Below are 27,497 nucleotides of genomic sequence, written 5' to 3'. Positions count from 1 at the left end.
TATGGATATATATGGTCATTATTGTGGCGCAACGAAAATTCCATTTTAAGCTCACGGAGTTCATATGAAACTATGATCATGCAAATCATTCTACATAAAAATAGGCTAATATACGACAGTCCCAAATCTCGTCCGATCGATGTTTAGACCCTTATACGATGGATGAAACCAAATAAGTTAATTACAAAGGACTAATATGTTTATATATACTAGTAAGTTTAACGTGCGTTGCACGTGATATACGATATTGTAAGATAGAGTTTATAAGAAGTTAAAGAACATAAAATATTTTTTTTCAAATATATATATATATATGTATGTGTGAACCAAAAGATATTTTACTTTTGAAAAATCTGAATATTAAAATCTAAGTACCAGGTGTAAGAGTGGGTGCCCAGTGAGCCAACTGTGTGGCTATGGGCTTTGTTGACTCTTTGTATAAACAATCTTTTGTTTAATATTATTTACACTTTTATGGCAATGACTTTATATTACTTCATATTGTTATATTGTGATATACTATTGTTGTTTTGATAAAGACCTTGAATATACTATAGTGTATGTAAGATGTGGTAGAACATGGAGATGTCTATCATGAAATACATCTTATAGTCACTGTATATTCTAAAACCGTTCCTAGTCGATTGAGCCGTCCGATAATAAGGATAAGGATCGCTCGAGTTTGAGACTAGCATTTGCGATGCGGAGTACCACGTTTCATTGGTAGGGAACATGGAGATGTTCGAAGCATGCAAATGGATATTCATAGGATGAATAGTCGAACTACCCTATCCGGACTTTCCAAGTGGTTATCACTTATCGAGTGGATAAAGTCCGCGGTTTTGGTTGTACACCATTAGTCCTTACGACTTGAAACATCATGGAGACTCTATATGCTAGTACTGTGCTTTGACTCGTTTACCGACTCTGAGGGGGTCATCAGGTGTCGAGATTGGGTACAGTTACGACACATATAGGAGTCAATGCATTGTTGTCAAGGATTCACCACATACTTGCGAGTGTGGATATCCTATGCGATCTGAGGAGATATTAGTGTGACAAATCTCTGGCCAGAGTACTTGATGTGATTTAAGAAATGGTTTCTTAGTAGCACATGCGATGTCACTAATTTGATCTTCAAGATGCATTGCATAGTTATCGAATCTTGAGCGACTCTCGATATACCAATGGTTGTTGATTCGATCGGGATATATGGATGAAGGGACCGTACTGTACGCTAACCAAAATCTACTGGTTCTTGTAGGCACTATCAGTGATACCTAGGGAATCATGGGGCGATGTTGCTAGGCGCTTTACCATGATTCGTTGGGCAAGTCGGAAAGTGTTGTTCCGAGTCACAAGGAGTTGTGAGCCCACGGCTAGCTGTATCCCTGAACCATTGAGGGTCACACAGTGTAATGGAGTTTTAATCCCCGTTGAGATAGTTAAATTTAAAGAGTTAAATTTAATGAACTAAGGAGTTGGACTTCTTAAAATAAGAGTAAGGGAGTAGGATTTCCTAAAATGACATAGGGATGGACATTTTTGGAAACCACTGAATTCGGATTCAGGAAAATTTATTTTGACTTTAAAACGTGCAGAAATGGTTTCTGTGCACATTGGTGAAATCGTTTCATCAATCGGAGTCACGATGAATTTTATATTAATTTCTGAACGAGCGGGCTTTGCTTGTCGGGCCCCAGCTTATGACTAATGGGCCCTAAGGTGTTAGTGGCCTGCATTATAAATAAGTTATTTCAGTACAGAAATTACACACAACAGGTCATTATTTTGAGAGCAATTTTTCGAAAACCCTAGCCTCTCAAAACGTTTTTTGGCCGCCCCCTCCCTACTCTGTCAGAGAAAATTCCGGTCTGTGATTTTGAATCGCAGTAAGGAATAACGAATCAAATTCGTGTATTCTCTTCGCAGAAAACTTCTGATAGATTTTCTAGTGCAATCTATCAGAGGGATTAAACCTCTGTTCGTGGACCTGATTGAAGGCGTTCATCGGTTCCAGAGAGAGACAACAAGAGCAGAATTGTTCTGTTGGTGTCCATTAATCTCGTTGCGAGATTTGAGGTAAAATTTATTTAATTGTTATTTAAATTTTACACACACGTAATTCAATCATGAACGGTTGATACCCATACCATGGAAACGTTCCATGAAAAATTTTTAAACTTCCGCTGCACCGGGTATCAATCGCAATTGGTCTGGGAACTCGCCAGTTTTCCAACAGTGGTATCAGAGCCAGGTTGCTCAGATCAATCGATTGAATAATCAATTGTACAAAATTTTTGAGTCTCGGTTTATGAAACAAAATAAATATTTTTAATAAAAAATTTTTTCGGGGCAAAACCCGGGCAGCGATTGGATCGCTGCCCGGTGGGGCAGCAATTGTTGCTGCCCCGGGCGGCGCACGGCGCCGCCCAAAGGGGGCGCACAGCGCCGCCCAAGGCGGCGACCGTCGCCGCCCAGGGCGGCGCACGGCGCCGCCCAGGGCAGCGCTCGGCGCTGCCCAGGGGCGGCGCTCGGCGCCGCCCAGCGCAGCGCTGGGCGCTGCGCAGGGCGGCGCTCGGCGCCGCCCAGGGGCGGCGCCAGGCGCTGCCCTAAGGGGGCAGCCGGGCTGCCCCCGGCCCGCGCCCCGGGTGCGGGCCAACCCGGGAGTGTCCCGGGTGGCCCGCGGGAAAAATTAATTTTTAATTTTTTATTAATTTTAATATTTAAAATTTTATTTTTGGTCCGGTCAAAAATTGTTTTTGATTGGTTCACGAGATTTCGGATCGAATTGTTCGAGTCCGTAAATTTTAAAATTGATTTTGGATAAATTTGAATTTTGGAAAATTTTAATATTTTATCCGTAAATTGAATTTTGAAATCAATTATTTTGGTACAATTGATGATAAGATATGATCTTATGATATATTAGATAAAATATGATTTTATTTGTAAAATTGGATTTTATAGATAAAATATGATTTTATTTGATATGGAGATAAAATATGATTTTATATGTGAAATGTGATTTTATATATAAAATATGATTTTATCTTGTTTAAATTTGAATTGCCACAGCATGTTATCCAATAAATTAATTTTGAATTAAATGTTATTGGATAAGGATGATCGATTGCCATGACCAATTTTGTAGGTGTATGTTAGGAATTTACATTTTGTCTTTATTGTTGTTGGTTTTATTAATGGGCCTGGTTTATGGCCCGATATGAATGTCATATGTAATAAAAGTGGGCTTGGTTTATAGCCCGTTCCCACCCCCTAAAAATGTATCCCCTACTTGTCATTGTTATTTAATTGTAAATACATTAGATTTAGTGGGAGATCAAGATTTGAAGATGGTGGGCCCAGCAGACAATGAAGACTGAAGAAATGTAAATTGGAAGCATATGTAATAGGATTGCATTTGCATACTGCATATTACCTAGGATTGGACTAAGACCCGTGATTGGCAACCACGGGTCAATTAGAAATGGAATCGATCATCCTATATAATATGTGATATTATGATTGTATGCATGTTTAGACATAAATTGCGTGAATCCGGCAATGCATGCAATAAATTAAAAATGATGAGACAAATATTTTTATAAATAAAATCCCTCATTTTAAATATGATTTAAAATTTATATCAAGATAAATAAAGGAAATTTAAATATTGTTTAAATGTTCCTACCTTCCATCAACGGTCAATGTATGTGATGCTACCCGCGGATACGGTCCGGCTCATATTATTGGGGGGGCCCGTCCGTCGGAAAGCTGTACATTGGATCGACAAATGTTGTAAGTTGGGTGGAACTCCCATGGGATCGGCTCATATTATTGGGGGATCCACATGGCGACCGTCCATCACAACTTAATATTGATGGGTCATCTTGACATGTCACTTTAAACGGCGTCATATTATTGGGCCCTTATTGGACATGAGGTAAATACATGGGGGTTGCTTTGGAAGCAATTGGGCTCTACCTTTTGAGAATTATGGTTGGCTGATATTATTCGGGACCATAAGTTTGTCAATTGGACTCCATGTTCTCACTAAGGAAAAAGTTTCCCGTTTTCACTAGAGGGTGGTGAAATCGTTAAAATAGTGGGAGTGAGATTCATAAAATTAAATTCGCCTATTTTATGTCTTAGTAAATTGTTAAACAATCATTGATATATGTCTGTTTTTCCTTTTCAGTATTTCATACAATGAATTCGCGAAATCCTTTATTCTCGATCCTCGAACAAAACAAGCTGACTGGCGCCAACTATACGGAATGGTTCCGGAAGTTGAAGATTGTCTTAACTTCGGAGAAAATGCTCTACGTGTTAGAGAAAGCACCTCCGAAGGAAGCACCAGCTGACATAAGTCCGGAGGAATTGGCCAAACTTGATGCATGGTGTGACCATGACATCAAGACCAAATGCTATATGCAAGCCTCGATGTCTGATGAACTCCAGAGGCGATTTGAGGACACGGTGAATGCTGCTGACATTCACACGCAACTCAAGGAACTTTTTGGGGCTCAGTCGAGGGCTGAAAGGTTCTCTACTGTTAAGGAGTTGATGACGTGCCGCATGCGTGAAGGGACTTCGGTCCGTGATCATGGGGTACGAGTGATTTGGCTCATACAGAAGTTAGCGACCCTTGATTTGGTGTTGGAGCATGAACTCAATGTGGACTTGCTGCTTCTATCTCTTCCTTCTTCATTTGATGGATTCGTGATAAATTTTAATATGAACAAGATAGAGGCCACCCTTGAAGAGATGGTCAATATGCTCGTTACATATGAATCCACACTTAAGAAGGATAAGCCAGCTTTCTTGGTGGGCTCCTCATCTTCTGCAAAGAAGGGGCCAAGTATGAAGGGCAAGAAACGTTCTGCCCCACCCAAGAAAGTGGAACCCGAGAAGAAGCAAAAGACAAAGGCTTCAAACGATGGAAAATCCAAGGATGTTTGCCATTACTGCAAGAAGCCGGGTCATTGGAAGCGCAACTGCAAGGAGTATCTTGAGCAGTTGGGAACTGCAAAGGGTATGTTCTATATCGAAATAAACATGTCACTTAATACAACTTCTTGGGTATTGGATACCGGATGTGGTTCTCACATTTGCAATGATTTGCAGGTGATGACAAGAAGTCGCAGGCTTAGAATGGGTGAGACCCAGCTAAGGCTCGGGAATGGTTCCAGAGTTGAAGCTACGGCCATTGGAGATGTTTGTTTGATTTTGCAGAATGGTTTTAAATTATTGTTGAGAGATGTTTTATTTGTGCCAGATTTAATTAAAAACATTATTTCTATTTCTATGCTTGATAGAGATGGTTATTCTTGTAATTTTGTGAATGGGATTTGCAGTATTTACAAGAATGAATGTTTAATTGGAAATGGACAACTTGAAAACGATCTATACAATTTAAAACTAAAAGACGTTCCAGTGAATTGTATTGACAAACCGGCAACAACAAACAAAAGGAAAATCGATAGTCAAACCCGGCAAACCTATGGCACGCTAGACTAGGTCATATTTCCTCAAGGAGGATGAACAAGCTAGTGGGAGAGGGCATGTTTGATATGTCTGATATTAACTCTCTACCTACTTGTGAATCCTGCCTAAAAGGGAAAATGACTAAATCTCCTTTTAAGGGGAAGCCTGAACGTAGTCAAAATCTGTTGGATTTGATCCATACAGATGTTTGTGGTCCATTTAGAGTAGGGACTCAACATGGCCACACCTACTTCATTACCTTTACTGATGATTATTCAAGGTATGGGTATTTATATTTAATGAAATATAAGTCTGAAGCATTTGAAAAGTTCAAAGAATTCAGGGCTGAAGTAGAAAACAAGCTAGGTAAAAGTATTAAAGCACTTCGATCGGATCGAGGTGGAGAATACTTGAGTACCGAGTTTTTGGACTATCTGAAAGAGAATGGGATTCTCTCTCAGTGGACTCCTCCTATGACACCACAGCTTAATGGTGTATCGGAGCGTCGTAATCGAACTTTGTTGGACATGGTTCGATCCATGATGAGCTTCACTGAGCTTCCACCTTCGTTTTGGGGCTATGCGCTTGAAACGGCGGTATTGTTGTTGAACAACGTCCACACTAAAGCAGTGGACAAAACACCATACGAGTTATGGAATGGCAAAGCTCCTAAGTATTCGTACTTGAGGATTTGGGGATGTCCTGCTTACGTGAAGCGGACAGTGGGAGATAAGTTGGATAGTCGATCCAGCTTGTGTTATTTTGTGGGGTATCCGAAGAATTCAATCGGATATTATTTCTATTATCCTGCTGAAACAAAGGTGTTTGTTTCTAGGAATGCCACCTTCTTGGAGAAGGAATTCTTATTGGATAAGAAAGGCGAGATGATGGAACTCGAAGAAGTTCGAGAAGAACCCGAAATACAAAATAACGATCCCACACCTCAGGAACCATTGCTGGACACGCCTGCACCTAGAAGATCCGAGAGGACTTCTAGACCTCCAGTTCGATATGGTCTTCTTCTTGAAGAGGGTCAAGATGAACCCGACATTGGATGTGATCCAAGAAGCTTCAAGGAAGCAATTTCTGATGCGGATTCGAATTTATGGCTTGAAGCTATGCAATCAGAATTGGATTCGATGCATACTAACCAAGTCTGGACTTTAGTGGATCCTCCCGATGGAATTGTTCCAATAGGGTGTAAATGGATCTACAAAAGAAAGCTTGGGCCTGATGGTAAGGTATTGACCTACAAGGCGCGATTGGTGGCGAAAGGTTATACTCAAAGGCAAGGAGTTGACTATGATGAAACCTTTTCACCAGTCGCAATGTTCAAGTCCATAAGAATCCTAATTGCCATAGCTGCATGGTATGACTATGAGATATGGCAAATGGATGTGAAGACTGCTTTTCTTAATGGAGACATTAAGGAAGAAATCTATATGAAGCAGCCTGAGGGGTACACATCCATGGGAAGCGAGCATAAGGTATGCAAGCTTCAGAGATCAATTTATGGTCTAAAACAAGCATCAAGAAGTTGGAACCAGAAATTTGATGAAACAATTAAAGACTTTGGTTTCATCAAGAACCCGGAGGAACCTTGCGTGTACAAGAAAGTAGTTAAGGATGCGGTGACATTCTTAGTACTTTATGTTGATGACATCCTACTCATTGGGAATGATGTAGGGATGTTGCAGTCAACAAAGATATGGTTATCAGGTAGATTTTCGATGAAGGATTTGGGTGAGGCATCCTACATTCTTGGGATACAGATCTATAGGGATAGATCTAAGAGAATGATAGGACTCACTCAATCAACCTACATCGATACCATATTGAAACGGTTTTCAATGGATGGGTCCAAGAGAGGACATTTACCCATGTGTCATGGAGTTTCTCTATCCAAGTCTATGTGTCCCAAGACTGATGCAGAGATAGAGAATATGACACATGTACCATATGCGTCAGCTATAGGTAGTATCATGTATGGGATGATATCTACCAGACCGGATGTAGCATTTGCTCTGAGTGTCACGAGCAGATATCAGTCTAATCCTGGTCAGATGCATTGGAAAGCCGTGAAGGACATTCTTAAGTACTTGCGAAGGACTAAGAATATGTTCATGGTTTATGGAGGACGAGAACTCAAACTGGAAGGCTATACCGACTCTAGCTTCCAAAGTGATGTGGATGACTCGAAGTCAACCTCTGGATTTGTGTTCATGCTCAATGGCGGTGCTGTCTCTTGGAAGAGTTCCAAGCAGGACACCACAGCGGATTCCACCACTGAGGCTGAATACATTGCAGCATCAGCTGCTGCTAAAGAGGCCGTTTGGATGAGGAATTTCGTCCAAGAGTTGGGCGTCATTCCTGAATTTGTTGGTCCAGTCCCGGTGTACTGCGACAACACGGGTGCCGTTGCTCAAGCAAAGGAACCAAGGTCTCATCAAAGATCCAAACACGTACTGAGGAAATACCACATAATCCGGGAGATTGTGGAAAGAGGAGACATCAGTGTCGAACGAGTGGCCTCTGCAGACAATATCGCTGATCCACTTACTAAGCCTTTGCCAGGACCATTGTTTGACAAACATCGCGAAGCAATGGGTCTACGTAGTATGACTAGTTGGCTATAGGGCAAGTGGGAGATTGTAAGAGTGGGTGCCCAGTGAGCCAACTGTGTGGCTATGGGCTTTGTTGACTCTTTGTATAAACAATCTTTTGTTTAATATTATTTACACTTTTATGGCAATGACTTTATATTACTTCATATTGTTATATTGTGATATACTATTGTTGTTTTGATAAAGACCTTGAATATACTATAGTGTATGTAAGATGTGGTAGAACATGGAGATGTCTATCATGAAATACATCTTATAGTCACTGTATATTCTAAAACCGTTCCTAGTCGATTGAGCCGTCCGATAATAAGGATAAGGATCGCTCGAGTTTGAGACTAGCATTTGCGATGCGGAGTACCACGTTTCATTGGTAGGGAACATGGAGATGTTCGAAGCATGCAAATGGATATTCATAGGATGAATAGTCGAACTACCCTATCCGGACTTTCCAAGTGGTTATCACTTATCGAGTGGATAAAGTCCGCGGTTTTGGTTGTACACCATTAGTCCTTACGACTTGAAACATCATGGAGACTCTATATGCTAGTACTGTGCTTTGACTCGTTTACCGACTCTGAGGGGGTCATCAGGTGTCGAGATTGGGTACAGTTACGACACATATAGGAGTCAATGCATTGTTGTCAAGGATTCACCACATACTTGCGAGTGTGGATATCCTATGCGATCTGAGGAGATATTAGTGTGACAAATCTCTGGCCAGAGTACTTGATGTGATTTAAGAAATGGTTTCTTAGTAGCACATGCGATGTCACTAATTTGATCTTCAAGATGCATTGCATAGTTATCGAATCTTGAGCGACTCTCGATATACCAATGGTTGTTGATTCGATCGGGATATATGGATGAAGGGACCGTACTGTACGCTAACCAAAATCTACTGGTTCTTGTAGGCACTATCAGTGATACCTAGGGAATCATGGGGCGATGTTGCTAGGCGCTTTACCATGATTCGTTGGGCAAGTCGGAAAGTGTTGTTCCGAGTCACAAGGAGTTGTGAGCCCACGGCTAGCTGTATCCCTGAACCATTGAGGGTCACACAGTGTAATGGAGTTTTAATCCCCGTTGAGATAGTTAAATTTAAAGAGTTAAATTTAATGAACTAAGGAGTTGGACTTCTTAAAATAAGAGTAAGGGAGTAGGATTTCCTAAAATGACATAGGGATGGACATTTTTGGAAACCACTGAATTCGGATTCAGGAAAATTTATTTTGACTTTAAAACGTGCAGAAATGGTTTCTGTGCACATTGGTGAAATCGTTTCATCAATCGGAGTCACGATGAATTTTATATTAATTTCTGAACGAGCGGGCTTTGCTTGTCGGGCCCCAGCTTATGACTAATGGGCCCTAAGGTGTTAGTGGCCTGCATTATAAATAAGTTATTTCAGTACAGAAATTACACACAACAGGTCATTATTTTGAGAGCAATTTTTCGAAAACCCTAGCCTCTCAAAACGTTTTTTGGCCGCCCCCTCCCTACTCTGTCAGAGAAAATTCCGGTCTGTGATTTTGAATCGCAGTAAGGAATAACGAATCAAATTCGTGTATTCTCTTCGCAGAAAACTTCTGATAGATTTTCTAGTGCAATCTATCAGAGGGATTAAACCTCTGTTCGTGGACCTGATTGAAGGCGTTCATCGGTTCCAGGGAGAGACAACAAGAGCAGAATTGTTCTGTTGGTGTCCATTAATCTCGTTGCGAGATTTGAGGTAAAATTTATTTAATTGTTATTTAAATTTTACACACACGTAATTCAATCATGAACGGTTGATACCCATACCATGGAAACGTTCCATGAAAAATTTTTAAACTTCCGCTGCACCGGGTATCAATCGCAATTGGTCTGGGAACTCGCCAGTTTTCCAACACCAGGATCCTTGATTTATAGACCATTTTGATGTAATCTCTTTGAAAAGCTGACAAAAAAAGATACAAGTATAAAAACACATAATATAAATGAGAATATCAACCATAGACACGAAAAGCAAAACAAAAACTTAATTTAACACAAATTGAAAATTATTATATATAACATATAATATTGAAAATAAAAGATTAGTCATAACAAATACGTCGATGTTTTATTGTCCAACAAATTATCCATTCTTGAACCTCGAAATATGTAATGTCATCCATTTTCGTCATTTGAAGAAATAAATTAAACACTTAAACAAAAATTTTACATACACAATAAATCAAATGCAAAATAAAAACTAATTTAAAGAAATAAATTAAACTCAATGACAATATAAACAATACACAATTAAAATTTTCTTTTTTAAGATATATTCTAAAATTATTATATATAACACATAATATTAAGAATAAAATATTAGTAATAACAAATATGTCGACGTTTCGCTGTCCAACAAAATCTCCATTCTTATATGTTGATGTCATTCATTTTCGCCATTTAAAGAAAATAAATTAAAAACTTAAATAAAAGTTAACACACTTGTACAATAAATCAAATGCAAATTGAAGACTAATTTAAGGAAATAAATTAAACCCAAGGATAATATCGACAATAAACAATTAAACTCTTCTTTTTTAAGATATATATTAAAAAATTATTAAATATAACACATTTATTGAGAATAAAAGATAATTTATAACAAATACGTCGACATTTTATTGTCCAAAAAATTCTCCATTCTTGAACCTCGAAATATGTTGATGTCATCCATTTTCGCCATTTGGAGAAAACAAATTAAACACTTAAATAAAAATTTAACACACATGCACAATAAATCAAATGCAAATCGAAGGCAATTTAAAGCAATAAAATAAATCCAAGGAGAATATAGACAATAGTAACAATACACAATTAAACTCTCTCATTTTAAGATATATTAGAAAACTAATTTAAGGCAATAAATTAAACCCAATGACAATATAAAAATACACAATTAAACTCTTCATTTGTAAGATATATTAGAAAATTATTATATATAACGCATAATATTGAGAATAAAAGATTAGTCATAACAAATACATCGACGTTTTACGTACTATCCAACAAATTCTCCATTCTGGAACCTCGAAATATGTTGATGTCATCAATTAATTTCACCATTTGGAAAAAACAAATTAAACACTTCAATAAAAATATAACACACACAATAAATCAAATGCCAATTGAAGACTAATTTAAATCAATAAAATAAACTCAAGGACAATATAGATAATACACAATTAAACTCTTTCTTTTTAAGACATATAAGATTAAATAAATAAAAAATTAACATACACAATAAATCAAAGGAGTGTTTTATTATACTCCAAAACTGTCAATAACACTCACATTCCTTATTTAACTTAATATTAGACAAAATTGATTTTATAATATCATTTCTTAAATAATAAATATTGCCTTTAAAAAATTCACTTACAAAAATTTTATTTTATATTTCAATTTTCAACAATTAAACTTTTCAAAAATTTTAATATTTTAAAATATCGTCACAATATTTTACTATATAATATATATATATAATATTGGAATTTTAAAATATTTTATTACCAAAATTTTATTAAATTTTGGAATAAAAGAAAAAATTTCTTAAAATTTAGTATTAAAAAAGATATAATTTTATATTTTATGATATATTCTCCTGTGATTAATAAAATAATTTTTTAATATAATAAATATTAAAATTAATTTTATCTAATTTGTTTTTTTTATTTTGAGAAATATTAATACACGACAAACTAACTTTGATTTGATAACAATATTTTTAATTTTTTTTTTGTAGCAGTTACCTATGTTATAAGATATATTATAATTAATTTATAATTTTAATTTTTTAAGTAATAAGAAGAAAAGAAATTAAGAAGAGAAAATTAAAATAATAGATACAAAGCAAAACATACCTATTTCAAAAAATTGAAACATAAAACTAAATTGAAAAAAAAAATAACGATTTCTTTTGTGTGCCTTTTAAATTTTATAAAAAATTGAAACATAAAAACTAAGTTGAAAATAAAAATAACAATTTCTTGTGTGTGCCTTTTATATTTTATGAACAAATTTAACAATATTTTTGGACAATTAATTTTTAAGATAATTTAAAATTGAAACAATGAGTTTGCCAAAAATATTTTTGGACAATTAATTTTTATGATCATTTATAATTGAAATAATGAGTTTGCCAAAAATAAAAACAATCAATTAAAGGACATCATTGTCAATATAACACACGATAAATGAAAACTAATTTAAAATAATAAATAAACCTAAGGACAATATAGACAATACACAATTAAACTCTCCATTTTTAAGATATATTAGAATATTAGATTGTAATTTGTATCGGCCGGCTAGATAAGAAGATCACTTCGATGTTGTGCGTTCTGCTGTGTTTTGTTGTTATATTTACTTTCATAATTTTAATTTCGTGTAAAAATAAACCATAACGAATCCCACACCAATGTATCATGAATGGTCGTAGGAATTGGATGTGAAAAAGACCGATGAGAGTGTACATGTTTTTTGTAGCTATTAATCGAGGGTCCTACAACAAGTGACTTGTTGACAATTCATATAAGTGCTAACTTTTGGGATTGCTATATATGCATATATATATATATATATATATATATATAAAAGAAAACAAAAATAAATTTGTGTGGGAAGGAAGGAATGCGTTGTTTACAAGCGGGTACGTACGTGCAAGTAATTTTAAACAAAAAGTTACGTTTTATATATTGCATGGGGCCATGCCACTTTTTCTCATTTCTTTCTAAAATTCTAAATTTAAATATATATATATATATATATTAAAGCCATCATACTCATTCAATTTTCTGCGATTGAATGGGCAGCTTGTCCCGTTCAAGGATCTGGAAAATAACATTATTTTGGTTAGATATAAAGAGAGGGGAGGAGATTTGGTTTCTTGGCACACTCACATGCACTCACACCCGTGTACGTAACACAAATTACCATATAACCACCCTTTTTCCTCTTTACTTTGTGCTGCCCATTTGCCTTGGATGCTCGTACGGCTCTTGATCTTTTTCACAAGTGTCTATAATAGAGATTTTTGAAGACACAAATCTTAAAACAATATATATACACACATACATACGTGTGCACAATCACATATAGATATACCGTATGTATATGCATTCATATTCCGCATTCATATAGAGTTGATATATTTTTGAAATGTCCCACATAGGTTGGATAAAATTGCTAGGAGGATATATATATTGATTAGATCCAAGTTCAATTCTCTCTTCTTGAACTAACTTTTGGGGTGAGTTAACTCCAAGTTCAATGATTTAACATATATATGCATATTTATATATGCATGAGTTCATGACTATGAGGATATATATATTGTTCAATCAATTATTAGATTTTAAGCATGTATATATGCATGCATGTACACGACCACTAATTCACACCTCTAGCTTCTCCTTTAGGAAAAACATAATGTTGTGTGTAATAACAATAATATCTTAGTACAAGACAAAAGCTGGCAAAGATTTATGGATTGTTGGAGCAAATCTGAATTTTCTTTTGTAAAAAAAAAAAAAAGAAAAAAGAAAAGAAAGCCCAAATCTCCCACACTCGTAGGAGGAGGCTTATGCATCACAAAAGTGGCCGTCTACTTTCCAAATTCCTTAACGAGAAAGTTGCATACTTTCCATGCATCGAAGGGGTGGTCTTCTTTTTTAATAAAGCGTCCCCTTTTAGTGCTCCTCAATAACTATATGACACTTACTTACATTTAGTGCCCTCCTTTAGAATCTACTTTCAATTTATGCATATCTATATATCTCTACTCGTGTTCATTCTACAATGAGTAATGTTATAAGTACAATGAAATTTATACACCATATTTTATAACACAAAAAAATCAAAAAAAAATTAATTTATTAAAATCTCAGGATACATTAAATGCAAAATCTCGGGTAAATTGCAAAATTTCACGATATAATTATTGTAAATATCGTTGTACATGAAATCTGTTGTACCTTTAACATTATTCTTCTACAGTACAACAGAAGTATTACTTTCGATATATTTTATACCTAATATTCACGTGAACACCTGAATTTAAAACAAAAAAATACCAATATCAATCCAGAAGATGTAGCATAAAAAATCACCCCGGTTTTAGACTTAATTTCTTCCTTCACAATTCACATCCATTTGTGCCAACTTGACAATGACTTTGTCATAATTTGTGCCACATTTGGGAACTCAGCGGTTTCATGTAAACTTGTTTCCTTTTAAATAATTTTTAAATTTGAGGGAGATAATATCTAAGTGTAAATTTTCATAAATCAAAAATAAAATGATCTAGTTACAATTTTATAGGCATCACATGTCTAAATCAATTTTAAATATTATGATTTTATATTAAGATACTACTCTTATGCTAACGTGTACTGAACCAAATTTGTCCAATTTATATTGACCGGAAACTTTTGAAGCTTGGACAATTTCTCCTTTCTTGAAAGTTATATATTTTTAAATAAAAGTAAAATTCCTTCCAATGTATATCTCAATTGCTTTTAGTTTTTGGACCTTGTCAATTTTGTATGTGTCGACATCAAGTATCATTAATGGCTGTCAATCATTCAATTTGGTTGCCTTGTTTAGTACTACATTACTATTTTAATTCCAATTGCACCTCTTTGTGACAAATACAATGTACACAACCACTAATATGAGAATAAATTTTTTTCCAAAAAACTTTAAATATATATATTTTTTTTATTATTTTTTGGAATCTTAACTAATATTGACCTTATAGTAGATCATCAATAGGTCGCATGCCACGATATAATTTAGTTTAGGGTAACTGTTTAGCACCTGAAAATAACGACCATGCTCAAATTAAATATTAATTTTTTTTTTAAAAAAAAAAATACTCAACTAACTGAATCTTTTGTGCCAAGTTTTTCGAAAATTCGTAGGTTCTCCAATCCATGTTTGTTATGTAATGAGTTAATTCAGCAAGTGTGTTCTTTCGAATTTATTATGTTTAATTAAAAGAATTTAATATATAAACTCGGTCCCCTTTAGTATTCTCCATGTTTAAGTAAGTATATATATATTTATAATACTTGTCATTCAACTCTTTATTGTTTTTTATTATTTTCATCATCATCATTATTATTACTATCACTATAAAATCGATTTCTAGTGTGTTTCTCGTAGAATGTATATGGCTGAAAATTTTAAAAGTTAAATTAGCCAATTCTCATAGGCATCGAGTTGGAAGAATTTTAAATTCATAGATTTTGATTATAGCTTATTATTCATAATAAAATAATAAATCAAATATTAAATCCATTTACTTATTTACACAAAGTATGATAGGTTTTATATAGGTTTCAAATGATATCATAATTGAGTGAACTTGAAATTCATCATAATTAACAGAAGTACTATATAAATATGAAAGTGATAGAATTTAAAGTTTATGATATTATTTTTCTAAACAATACAAAAACATCTATATATAGTAAAATTCAAGAATTTGAAAGTTTTCCGTCCAAATGAAGCTGAATAAATTTGGTCAATACTCGAGAGCATGAAATACAAGGTATACCGTAGTTTGTTGTTCAGATAATGTTTGGGAGAGTTTCTTAAAAGCACTTCTCAGCTTTTTCGTTAACAAAAATTTAAAATTTTATAAAAAAAATTTAACAAACGCTGAGAATTGCTTCCTACAAGCTCTCTCAAGAATAGTTTGCCCAATTTTTTTCTTGATTTGTAGTTTGCAAATACCACACACAAGGGAAAGATTCGTGTTTCAATAAAGTAAAATATAAAATAAAAAAATCAAACAACAATTATTTCAACTGTCTTTCCAAAAGGTATCCTAATTGGTGAAGTAAACGAGTATTTGATCAGAGGTCAAAAAGTTTAATTTTCTCTACCAACATCTTTTTGTACTCGTCGGTCACACATAGTTAGCCTAATATAGTTTACCTATCTAGTATAGTTTGCATACATTTTGTTAATCCAAGAGTTTACCAATTGCACACAAAAAAATAGCAACTGCGATTTCTCACGTCGTAAAAAAAGAAAAACTATTTCGATTTTTTAAATCTAAAATCATATCGATCCAAACGCAGTTTAAGCTCTTAAAATTCCTGGTGCAATGGATCTTCAAGGTGCAATTATCACTACCAAAATCAATTAATTAAATTAATTGATGCGTTGACTAAAACAAAACTATCATATTATTGTTTTGAGTTGGAGACAAGTTTATTAATCGAACCCAAGCCCGACGACCTATAGTCATCCACAAAATGATCATTTTCAAGTTGAAATCGTTTTCCACAATAAAGAAGATGATATTCATTTGAATTTTTTTAAAAAAATATCCAAATATTTCAATTTAAACTCAAGATTAGGAAGTCGAGAAATCATATTTCAATTCTAGTTATACCCAAGTAATCTGTCTATGTCAAAGTTGTACTCCAAAAAAATCTTAATCTCGCAAAATTATGGATTTTTATTTTATTTTATTTTGTTTTGATTAAAAAAAGGGCCATTAAAGTAAAGAATAGAATAATAACCAAGGAAATGAAAAGAGGGTGAACTAATCACGAGGCCCCATGTGATTTGATTAGGACAGAAATTATAAAACTAATTGACCCTTAACTACGTCATTATAATACATACATACAACTACTGCCATTCAATCAAACGCCCATTGATTCATTAAAAAAACACACTCCAAAACATCATGAAAAGCCGCAAAACCAATACTATAATTATTATTATGTAATAAAAGTCATTAAAATACATGATTTCATTATTACTGAAAGAGACAGAGCAATCCCACTGCAGATCCAACATCATTCAAAATTTTTGCATAGAATTCATGCTAACTTTCATAATCAACCACAAAAATTTCAGGGAACAGGCTAAAAAATCAAGATTTTTCTGTGCTGATATGATATTGCCATGTTTTCAACAATGTATGTGTTCTACAATACATTTCATTCAAAGGGTTAAATTATTTGGTTATTTCGATTCCTGGTTTTCATAAATATACTGTCCAGTGTATGGTTAAGTTAAAATCCAACAAAAAAGCCAACACAATAAACTGAATAACAGAGCTATAATATTAGAACATCACGTACTAAAATGTACCTCTTTCTTTCCGAAAGTTGGGAACAATCTGCCTAAGCCACAGAGTGAATTAGTTATGCAGAAACTCAGGCAAGAAAATTCATTAAAGTTCAGTGGGTCAGAAGTAGTGAGTTTCCGGCTCGGAAGTCGCCTTCTTCGTGAAGCTGAATTAGGAATCAGCATTAGCAGCTCCAGGCCGAAGCAGAGATCAACTCCTTCCTTTGCCAACATAGGACGAGCGACGACTGCCTCTTTTCTACCTGGAATCCTCGTATGGGGGTCTTCTTTAAGAGGCATTCAGCTTGTGATTCGGTGAAATTGCTAAATGTCACTGGGGAAAAGCCGGCTGATAGAAACATAGTCCTCCAATGCTGCGTCTTTTCAGGATAACGAAATCGACTCGTGACAACCTTTTCAATCCCCGGATGGATGAAAAACCTCTCGATCTTTTGCATGGCGTCCGAGTTCATGTTAACTGCATCCAGCGACTCGAGCAGATTGGAATACGATTGAAGGGCGTGGATCATATGGTTGGCAAATGAAAGATCGGTTCTGTCACATCCTCGGTCCACGGAGACAACAATTCTTGGAGACAATTGTTTCACAAAGTGCAGGACTAAAGGAACCGGTAACTGGTAATTGACAAGGGAACCAACGGGGAGATTCACAGCAACCACTTCACCATCGGATGTGCGCCAACACTGAGACCATGAACCGGAATTTAAAGCATCGATGCTCATAACCTCAAATTCAAATGCTAGATTCATTTCACTAGCAAACTGGACGAGATTTTCCCTAGTGAGTCCAAGCTCTATCTGATCATGAGTCGAGGGCGAGGCAAGTACAGTGATTTTCAATGAAGGTGTGCCCTCGTTCCTTAGTGCTAGCTCCTGAATGAGAGAGGCCCATTGTCCACCATACCCAATATCAAAATCCACAATATGAATCCTATGGAATCCGTCAAAGGCTTCTAGGAGGGCTTGGTTGCAAGTAAAATGGGTAAATTGTACTAGGGGTGAAATCTCAGAGAAGGCCTTATATGCACCAATCTTGAAAATGAGACTAAATGGGGAAGAAGTGGTGGGACACAGGTCAAGATTGTTGTTAGTTTGGAGGAGCAATTGCAATGCCTCCTTGCAATAAAAAGCAGCCCTATGAAAAGGCTTCTCAATGGGAGAGAACTGGTGATTGAGCCGCGCCAATATCTCTTGCGCGAGTACAGGATTCCCCGTCTGGACCAGCTCCGCCGCCTTGTACAGCTGGTCGATTATTGCCTGCTGTTGTTGCTGGAGGCAATGCCCTGGTTCATCCCCGCCGCCGATTTTCGGCTTCTGCCCTGAACCCATGGGCCTCTGTTGCAGATATTGGGGAAGTAGTTGAAGCTGATGAGGAGGAATTGCCTGCTGTCTACTAATGAACAACTCTTGTTGCCCTGTATCCTCATAAGAACCTTTCAATATCTGGCCACGGGGATCGAGGCCACCGCAAATAGTACCCGTGTTGAGCCTTTTCGCCTGAGGAGCCACAAAAAGATTCTGTTCTTGGTGTTGTGCAAAGGCTAGAGGTAAGTAAAACGAGGGGTTCTGTGATTGCTGAATTTGGTGCTGGTTCATCATCAGCTGGGGATTGAAAACGGGAGGCTTCATTTCTGCACAAGAATCAAATGTAGCTTGATGATGCAGACCAACGGCTCCCAGATTGTTGGATATTGAAGAAGGATGCACAAGATTTTTCGAGTTAGGAGGAAACTTGTAATTGCTAGGGACATTTGAAGCGAAAACAAAATTTTCGGCATTGGATCTATTACTGTTGGGGAAATTTTGAAATGCGGGCATAAAATGTGCGCCAAATTGGTCACCGCCAAAGCTTTGATCCACAGCCCCAAACCCCGCACTGAACTCAAACTCCGCCGCGGCTGAACTGCCACCACCGCTGAATTGAAGAACCTTGTTCAGATTTCCCATTCCAGGATCCTCCGCATCCCCCATGATCATCCGGAGAATGGACTGTTCTTGAGTCGGAGAAACGGCGACAGACTCCGACAGCACACTCTCCCAATCCTCCATAGCACATTTCTCCGCGTTCACCCCACCGCCGCCGCAGGAGATTCCGGTCCCAAGAGACGTCGGAACAGGGAGGAGCTCGGAATCAAGTCGTCCGACATTGGAGCTGGTGGCAGTAGTCGAATCTTGCTGCCACCTGGGAGATGGGTTGGTGTCCGAAACCGCCGCCACCCCCGCCGTGTCGGTAGACGCGGCACCGCCACCACCGCCGCAGAAAGAAGAAGACAGGGTTGAGGAAGACGTGGGGCGGCTAGAAATCCTTGCAGAATCCAGGACAGACGTGGGCTCAACAAAACAACTATCCAAGAAACAATTTTTCTTGAAAAAATCAAACGAAAGCGTGCCACAATCAGTAAAAAAACCTCTTTTCTCCACAACCCGCTCCAAATCTAACACCCCCGGCCCCTCAAAATCAAAGGGTAAGGGCATCCCCCTCATTTACGAACCAAATCAAACACCCAATATCCACCACTACTTTCTTCAATCCCTCCAGATTTTACAACAACAAAAAAAAAAAGTATTAAAACTACCCCACCAACAAACCACAGAGCCCCAAATTTCGAAGAAAAATCCAATCTTTACAGCAAAACCACAACAAACAACATTCCCAAATGCCGGAAACTCAACAACACATACAAACAAGCCTATGCATGCATGTTTGTATATACTTCATCGCAGTTGCTAGCTTAAAACCTTTATATTTCTGAGAAAAATCAATCAATAGGGCAAATGGGTAGAGGGGGGTCCTGAACTATTCTTCTTTTTTCAACTTTTTTTCCCCTTCTCCTCTAGTTGAAGGAGTAGTCTCCCTACCTTGCGTTTTCTGCCATGGATGCGTGCAACATAAAAAAGTAGTAAAGTGCCCCCCTTCATTCATCCATCTCTCTCTCTCTCTCTCTCTCGTCTATTTTCTTCCCCTTTTATTTATTTATTTATTATTTATTATTTATTATTTATTTATATATAATATCTTTCTTCAACCTTTTATAGTTAAAAAATTAAATAGTTAATTTATATATGTGGCTTGTCTGTTATCTTTCTTGCTAGGGTTTCTACAGCTCTACCCAAACCCACCTACACACAAACCCCCCGCGTGTCACGCACTATATTCAAATTCCTTTTTTTATTATAATATTATATTAGAAAGATTTTCGAAAAAAAATGGTTAAAAATTTCAAAGACAATGTGATCCATTCAATTCCAATTGTATTTCTCTAATATTGAATTTGTTTATATACCAAGAACCGAATGGGCATTAAATGCATCGAGACATTCATAGTATACTTTAGAAAAAATAATGAAGTAGACGTTTATTTAATATGTACTTCATTAGCTCAATGATGTATGTCACAATAATGTACCTTAATCATACGATGACCCTATCTCGTGACACAACCTATTCAATTTGTACAATGTATTCTTTTTTAAAAAATAAGCAAATGGTACGATGTATTACCAACTTGTTCAAGAGAAAATCGTGTTTTTGTTTAACTCTTTGACCTTTTAATCTTATGTGTTATCGAATTTCAATTTTATTTATAATTTTTGCTTTTTATTTTGTTTTATTTTAATATTTTTCAGAATTTGCATTGACATAAAATAATGCAGTGTCGATGTATATAACATTAAATTTGCATTCCTATAAAAAAACTAAAATTGCTAAATTTAAAAAGCTCCTACACTAAAACTAAAGACATGGAAGTAGGGGTGTTCAAACTTCGGATAAAACCAAAAAAATCGGAAATCCAAACCGAAAAAACCAAACACCGAACCGAACCTAAAACCAAAATTTGAAATTCGGATATAAATGTTAAAACCGAAATTTATTTGGTTCGGTTTTGGATTATATATCTCAAAACCGAACCGACCGAAAAAACCGAAATTTTATTAAATTAATAATTTTATTTATATAATTTTTTATATTATATATTTTTTGAGATGATACCTAGTGAATAAAGAATCATTTTTAATAATTTTTAGTTGATTGTTGTTTAATTAAGTCATTTAAACTTTGAATTTAAATATTTTACAAAAAAATCATTTAAAAGATAACATATTATATTCTAAAATATATTTATAATATTAATTAAAATAATTATATCAAAATCGAAATAACCGACCGAAATAACCGAACCGATTTAGTAAAAAACCAAACCGAACCGAAGGAAAACGGTTCGGATATCGGATTATATATTTCTAAAACCGAAAATCGAAAAAACCGAAATAAAAAACCGAAAATCGGACCGAACCGACCGATGAACACCCTTACATGAAAGACAAAAAATGAAAATATAAAAATTAGTAAATTACATGATAGAAAATACAGTTTTCCATTGTTTTTTCTATTAATTTTGTTAGACGAATCTTCGTGGAAAAAAAATATTTTTTATTTCAAAATTATTATTTTCAATACAAATATGGATAAAATCAATCCGTATCACAAAAACAGATTAATGAAATTATCTCACGAGTTGCTTGTTATAGTTTACAATTATGGCTTGGATTAAAAGTTATTTTCTAAAAAAACATACGTAATATGTTAAATTTGAAAAGTGAATGTCATGGATATATTATATTTTTTTGTAGAAATATTATAAATTCAGTTGTTTTTATAAATTTCAGATTCATATTAGATGACATTTAATAAAAAAATAAAAAAATAAATGTAATCGAATTAAAGATAATTTTATAATTTGTCGTATAAAATATAAATCTAAGTATAATAAAAAAAATTATGAAATTTCATAGTATAGATAGATATATAATTAATTAACAATCATATTATTTTCGAATCAGGGAACAAAATAAAATTTGAATTTGCTTCAACTTTTTTTTCAATTATTTGAACAAGAAGGAAAATATAAAAGAAAAAGCTAGTCTCGCACGCGCGACGAGGGCGCGTAGTCTGTTGAGTGGATTTGAACAGGGACCAACAAAACACTACAGTGGATGGAGAGATGGAGTCCTTTCTTGCCTCCCAAAATTGTCCTTGCACCTGCACCCTTACTGTCACGTTGCCTCGATTATCGATGTCAGGGTAATTCCGTACTTTCACACATCAGCTTCCGCTTTCCGGAACCGAATCGGACACTAGACGAGGCAGATCAACGTACAGGATCTCGTCAGTGGATTAGGATAGACGGCCCGAGATTAAAGATCTGTCTCAATGTCATTGGTTTGGTCTAGTCCATGTCTACGCATTATTTTAGACTCCCCTCTTTAATTTCTTTCTTTTTTTTTAAATTATTATTTTTTGAATGTGGATTTTGGGTCTTTACTAGTCACGATTCCCTCGTATTGCCTTCAAAATACATATATGATCATAAGTAATTAATCTTTTTACATTAAAAAAAATTATACAAGCACGCGTAGTCTTCGATCGAGCCATGACATTTTGTCAAACATGTGCGAAGATATACTAGCTAGTATAAAAAAAAAAGAGGGCTTAGGTTTAAACATAAGCTTGATTTAGATTTGGCTGCAGAAATCCTTTGTTTATTTAGAAACCCCATGTGAAGGGCCATATTATTTTTTTCACCTTCAAATGACGTGGAAAGTGTAGGTGATTAAAGCCCTTTATCTATTAATTGTCTCCTCCATTAATAATAATAATAATAATAATAATAATAATAATAATAATAATAATAATTTGGTAATATCTTCCCTGTATTACACATGCATTACATATATTAATAAGCGCCATTGAATACTTCCAATCACGAAATTTGAATCCTTTTGAATATAATATATCATATATAAAACATAGATTATATATACACACACCAAGAGATCAGCAGCAACCCCTTTCACCAATTACCATTAGGTTAAGAATAATTTGATAGAAACTAAAAAAATCTAATTTCTAATGGGCTAAAAAGTGTGATAATTTAGATGTTAATTCTTTTCTCTCATCTCAAGGTACCCCTACAAATCTTAGCTTTAACCAAATACATGTTAACATGTACAAGAAACCTTTTTTTCTTCGACACCCTTTACTACGAAATAATTGAACTTGGGTTTTGCTCTTTTAGATCCCCACTCCATTGTTATCAGCTGGTGGCAAAAGAGAAAAGTAGCCAAAATGTGAATCTACACCACGGCATTCAAACGACACAATCTCATACGCTACATTGTAATTCTCGTATCTTGATTGTATTTGAAATTCATTAATTCACTCGTGCTATGATCTATATATTATTTTCGAAAATATTACATAAGAAGTCGGGGATCCAAGCACCATTTGATAAATGAGCTATACTACGTTTCGATTTATCGAACGTATCACTTGGCGTCTTGTGGGTAGAAATTGATTTCGTGTAGAAACATAAGATAGTTTGACATTTGGGTACAATGTCTGTACATGGGGGAAACACTTGGGGGTGTTAATATTGTTTTTTTTTTTTTTTTTGGACAGATGTTAATATTTATTTTCGATGTCGATGAATTGTCACTCGTACGGTACAATTTGGTTTTATTTTTATATGGATATATACCATCGTAGTATATTTTATATTTAATATGTCTTGTTGTCTACCTCAATAATTTTCTTCTCAACATAGATAAAATATATTTTCTGAAAATAAATAAAAGTATATAGCTTTGTTTTTGTTTTATTTTATTTTTTACTTATTATCGGTTGATATAGTGTTTTTTTCCCCTTTTTATTAGACCGAGCAATTAGGACAAAATCTTTAGTTTGAGACCTAATCGTGTAATATTTATGTCATTGCATGGGCTACGAGGCCTTCGTGATCGTTCCAATGTGTAAGAGATATTTATTAAAAAATTTAGGGGAAAAAGGGATCAAATAAATTGAGTCAAGACTAATAAAATATTTTAAGTAGAGGATTGAAATTAATTTTTTTAAACAAAAATTATGCACACATTTTATATTTGATTTGTGCACAATATGTCAATATTTATTTATTTCTTCTCAAAATTATGGCCCAAAGGTCATGAGACCAAATCTATTAGGTTGGGCCCAAAGTAGCACATTTATAGAAATGCCATTTGCAATTAATCTTACCATAATATATATAGTATTTGAAATTGATTTTAAAAAGTACTTTTGAGTTTTTTTTTTACAAAATTTTCAAATTTTATGAAGGAAAAAATTCAAAAATGTTTCCTATAATCAATCTCAAACACTACCTATATATTGTTTCTAAAAGTAAAAAAACAGAAAGGGATATTAATTTAAACCAACATTTTATTCTTCGAATGTGTGTCCACTAGTCAAGATACAATATCAATGTAGCATTTGACTACATTTGACTCATACGATGAGATAACAATATGATAAAATAAAAAATCACGTACAATCACAAGATGTAACCACATTATTCACAAACAAAGCCTTCAGGCACCTTTTTGCCACACGAGTTGACCACCAAGCTTATTGCTAGCGGTATGTTAACCATGACAATTCCAAGTACATTGGCCTTAATCGCGGTACACAAACACAATGCAGCTTCAACATCCGCCAAGCCCTCGACTAGCACGCAACATTTCGGGTCAGGCTTCGTCCCAATAACCTCGTGCACAAGCCCTAACCAGTCTCCGCAAACTCCGAACTTAAGGGTGTCTCTGGGGCACTTAGCGGCCTTAGTCGGTGGAATAGGGGTGGTTTTTGGTGGGCATGGCACGTTAGTGGATGAAACACACGAGAAGAAGATGATGATGTTAAGTATTATGAGAATATATATTGATGGATTTGAAGATGCCATTTTCTTGGATTGGTCGATTTTGAAGTGGCTACATAATGGTTCGCGTCACTTGGTATTTGTAGAGGTTAAGGATAAGGGAGTTGGGGGTCACATTTGTGCGAAGTTGATAGCAGATATTTACAGTTTTGTGGTTCATTTTTGGCCTATGGATTGTGTTGAAGCCAAAAAAGATGATTCATTGTTTGTGATTGGGATGAAGTGAATTCATGTTAGATATTTTGTGATAATGAACACCTATAATGAATGATTTGGCCCATTAATTTGGTTTGTAGCATGCACCGGGTTATGTAATGAGTGGGACATGTTTTAATATACATTTTTAAATAAAATGACTGATTATTATACAATTTATTTATTTACTCATTTCACATGAACATATATTATTATATACTAGTCATGTTTTGATGTACGCATTGCGTGCTTATAATATTTTTGTAATTGATTTGATTTATATTCAAATAAGAATAATATAATAGTTGAGACTAAACTGCAATTTGAAATGTAGAAATAAAAAAAAAGTGTAATATCTATATCATATAAGGACAATTTTGATAAGGAAAAAATGGTGTCTAATGGACAGATTTTTTTATGTATAGAGTAAGATACATTGTGCATAAACATTCATGCATCTGTATATACGCATACATGCATACATATACACAATCGTTAATTGATGTATTCTGATCGGGGGTTAGCCCAAATAGGTCATCAGGCCCAATTTAGATTTAATCAACCCAATCATGATAGTGGGCCCATAAAAGCTCAAGATGGGGCCCAAGCTCACAAGCTATTCATCAAATGACAAAATCGTATAAATAGGCTCAGTTTCTCCAATTTCAATACAATTTACTCGCTCTTTCTCTTTATCTCATCTAATCAGTTTCCATTTTTTTGTGTAAATTTCTTTAACTCTTATTTGTACATCGAAATATTTTCACCAAATATCTCGACATCTTTAACGATGTTCGTAATGCATATGATGTCTATTAATTTACTTGTTAGGAATACGAAAAGATGGTTTAGTTAGTTTTTGAGAAATTTTTTAAGAAATGTTTCTCAATTTTTATTTAAAATTTTTTTGAACATCTAGATTAATTGTTCACAAAGATTAATTGATCGTCCGCATATATTTGATATTTATGTACTCATGCCAAGTTAAAAGTGGGGTAAAGAAGGTGTTTTGCTAAAATTATTAAAAACATCTTATAAACTATAGGATCTTATAAGTTGTTATAGGAGCTTATAAATTGTCATGTATTAAATTAAAAATAAGTTGTTAAAGTATTTGAATGAATTTATTTAAAATAACTTAAAAGATGTTGATGTGTTTGATATTATAAGATATTTTTATTGTCAAAACATGTATAATACCATGGAAGTAATGTAAATAGTAATATATATACAAAAATAATTTTAAATTTATCATAAATGTTAAAAATATATTTAAAAAATAAAACTATTTTTAATTTTAATTTAGAAAAGAATTTAATAAATTATATACAAAAAAATGACAAAGGCATGGTGAAAATTTAATAAAAATAGTGGTGATCATACTTTTTTAAAAATAGTTTATAAGTGGTCAAACGACTTATTTTGATAGTTTACAAATTGTTTAACAAAAAATTTGTCAAACAAATTTAAAGAGCTTATAACTATAACTTTGAAACAGCTTATAAACTATTTTCAAAAGCTTATTAGCTCTGTCAAATATCATCATTTGTAAAATATTACTTTTTAAAAAAAAAGAAGAAGAAAAAGAATTCAATTGAAAATTGAAATCATTTGGAAAATTGAACGTTTCTCAGTGGCAAAGTCCAACTAAGAGCATCTCCAATCGGGTGCTCTATCTTGTTATTTTGCTCTATTATGAAGTAAACTGCACTCCAATCCAGCGCCAAAGTCTGCGCTAAATTGGTGTGCAGCTACATGTAGCTGCGTCATACTATTTTTTTTTTTTTAAATATTTTTTGTTAATTAAATTTATTTTATCTTTTAAGCAATTAATTAACAATTAAATTTGTCAACTCATTTAGAGATACAATAACCGTATTCTATTATGAAGGAATTGTGTAAATTTAATAAATTTAATTACATTAACGAAAACAAAAAATATTAAATAAATTTTGCAAAATGGTAGAACAAATTAATTAAATATTAATATATTTATTTAATATTATTTATTTAAATTAAGTTAGATAACAGTAAAATAATTAAACATTATATTAATATATTGATTTGTATTGTATTTTTGTGAAATTAAATATTGTAGATAAATTTAAAAAGTAGAGAATATTATAGGAATATTCGTTTTAGAGTAAAATTTGAAGTAGATGGATTGGAAATGAGTTTTGTGTTTAATGCAGAAATTATACTATTTTGATATAAAATTTGTGCTAAAATAATGCAATGGAATGTGGAAAGCATACAGAAAATACTGAATCCAATGAACTTTGACCAAAATCTTCTTT

General features: G+C 34.3%; 2 protein-coding genes across 2 annotated transcripts; both read right to left on the bottom strand.

The window, feature by feature from the left end:
• Nucleotides 1-17,210: 17,210 nt before the first annotated feature.
• Nucleotides 17,211-20,539, bottom strand: LOC140881012 (uncharacterized). The gene has a single exon (XM_073285959.1). The coding sequence runs from the start codon at nucleotides 19,739-19,741 to the stop codon at nucleotides 17,423-17,425; it is 2,319 nt and encodes a 772-aa protein (XP_073142060.1). The 5' UTR covers nucleotides 19,742-20,539; the 3' UTR covers nucleotides 17,211-17,422.
• Nucleotides 20,540-24,526: 3,987 nt separating this feature from the next.
• Nucleotides 24,527-25,153, bottom strand: LOC140885153 (putative lipid-binding protein At4g00165). Its single transcript, XM_073292088.1, has one exon. It carries the CDS (start codon nucleotides 25,027-25,029, stop codon nucleotides 24,643-24,645), a length of 387 nt encoding a protein of 128 aa, XP_073148189.1. The 5' UTR covers nucleotides 25,030-25,153; the 3' UTR covers nucleotides 24,527-24,642.
• Nucleotides 25,154-27,497: the final 2,344 nt, after the last annotated feature.

This window comes from Henckelia pumila, chromosome 2 (genome assembly GCF_033568475.1).
Source record: "Henckelia pumila isolate YLH828 chromosome 2, ASM3356847v2, whole genome shotgun sequence".
NCBI lineage: Eukaryota > Viridiplantae > Streptophyta > Magnoliopsida > Lamiales > Gesneriaceae > Henckelia > Henckelia pumila.
The sequence above is the reverse complement of the archived record's forward strand: the minus strand, read 5'-3'. Positions and strand labels throughout refer to the sequence as shown.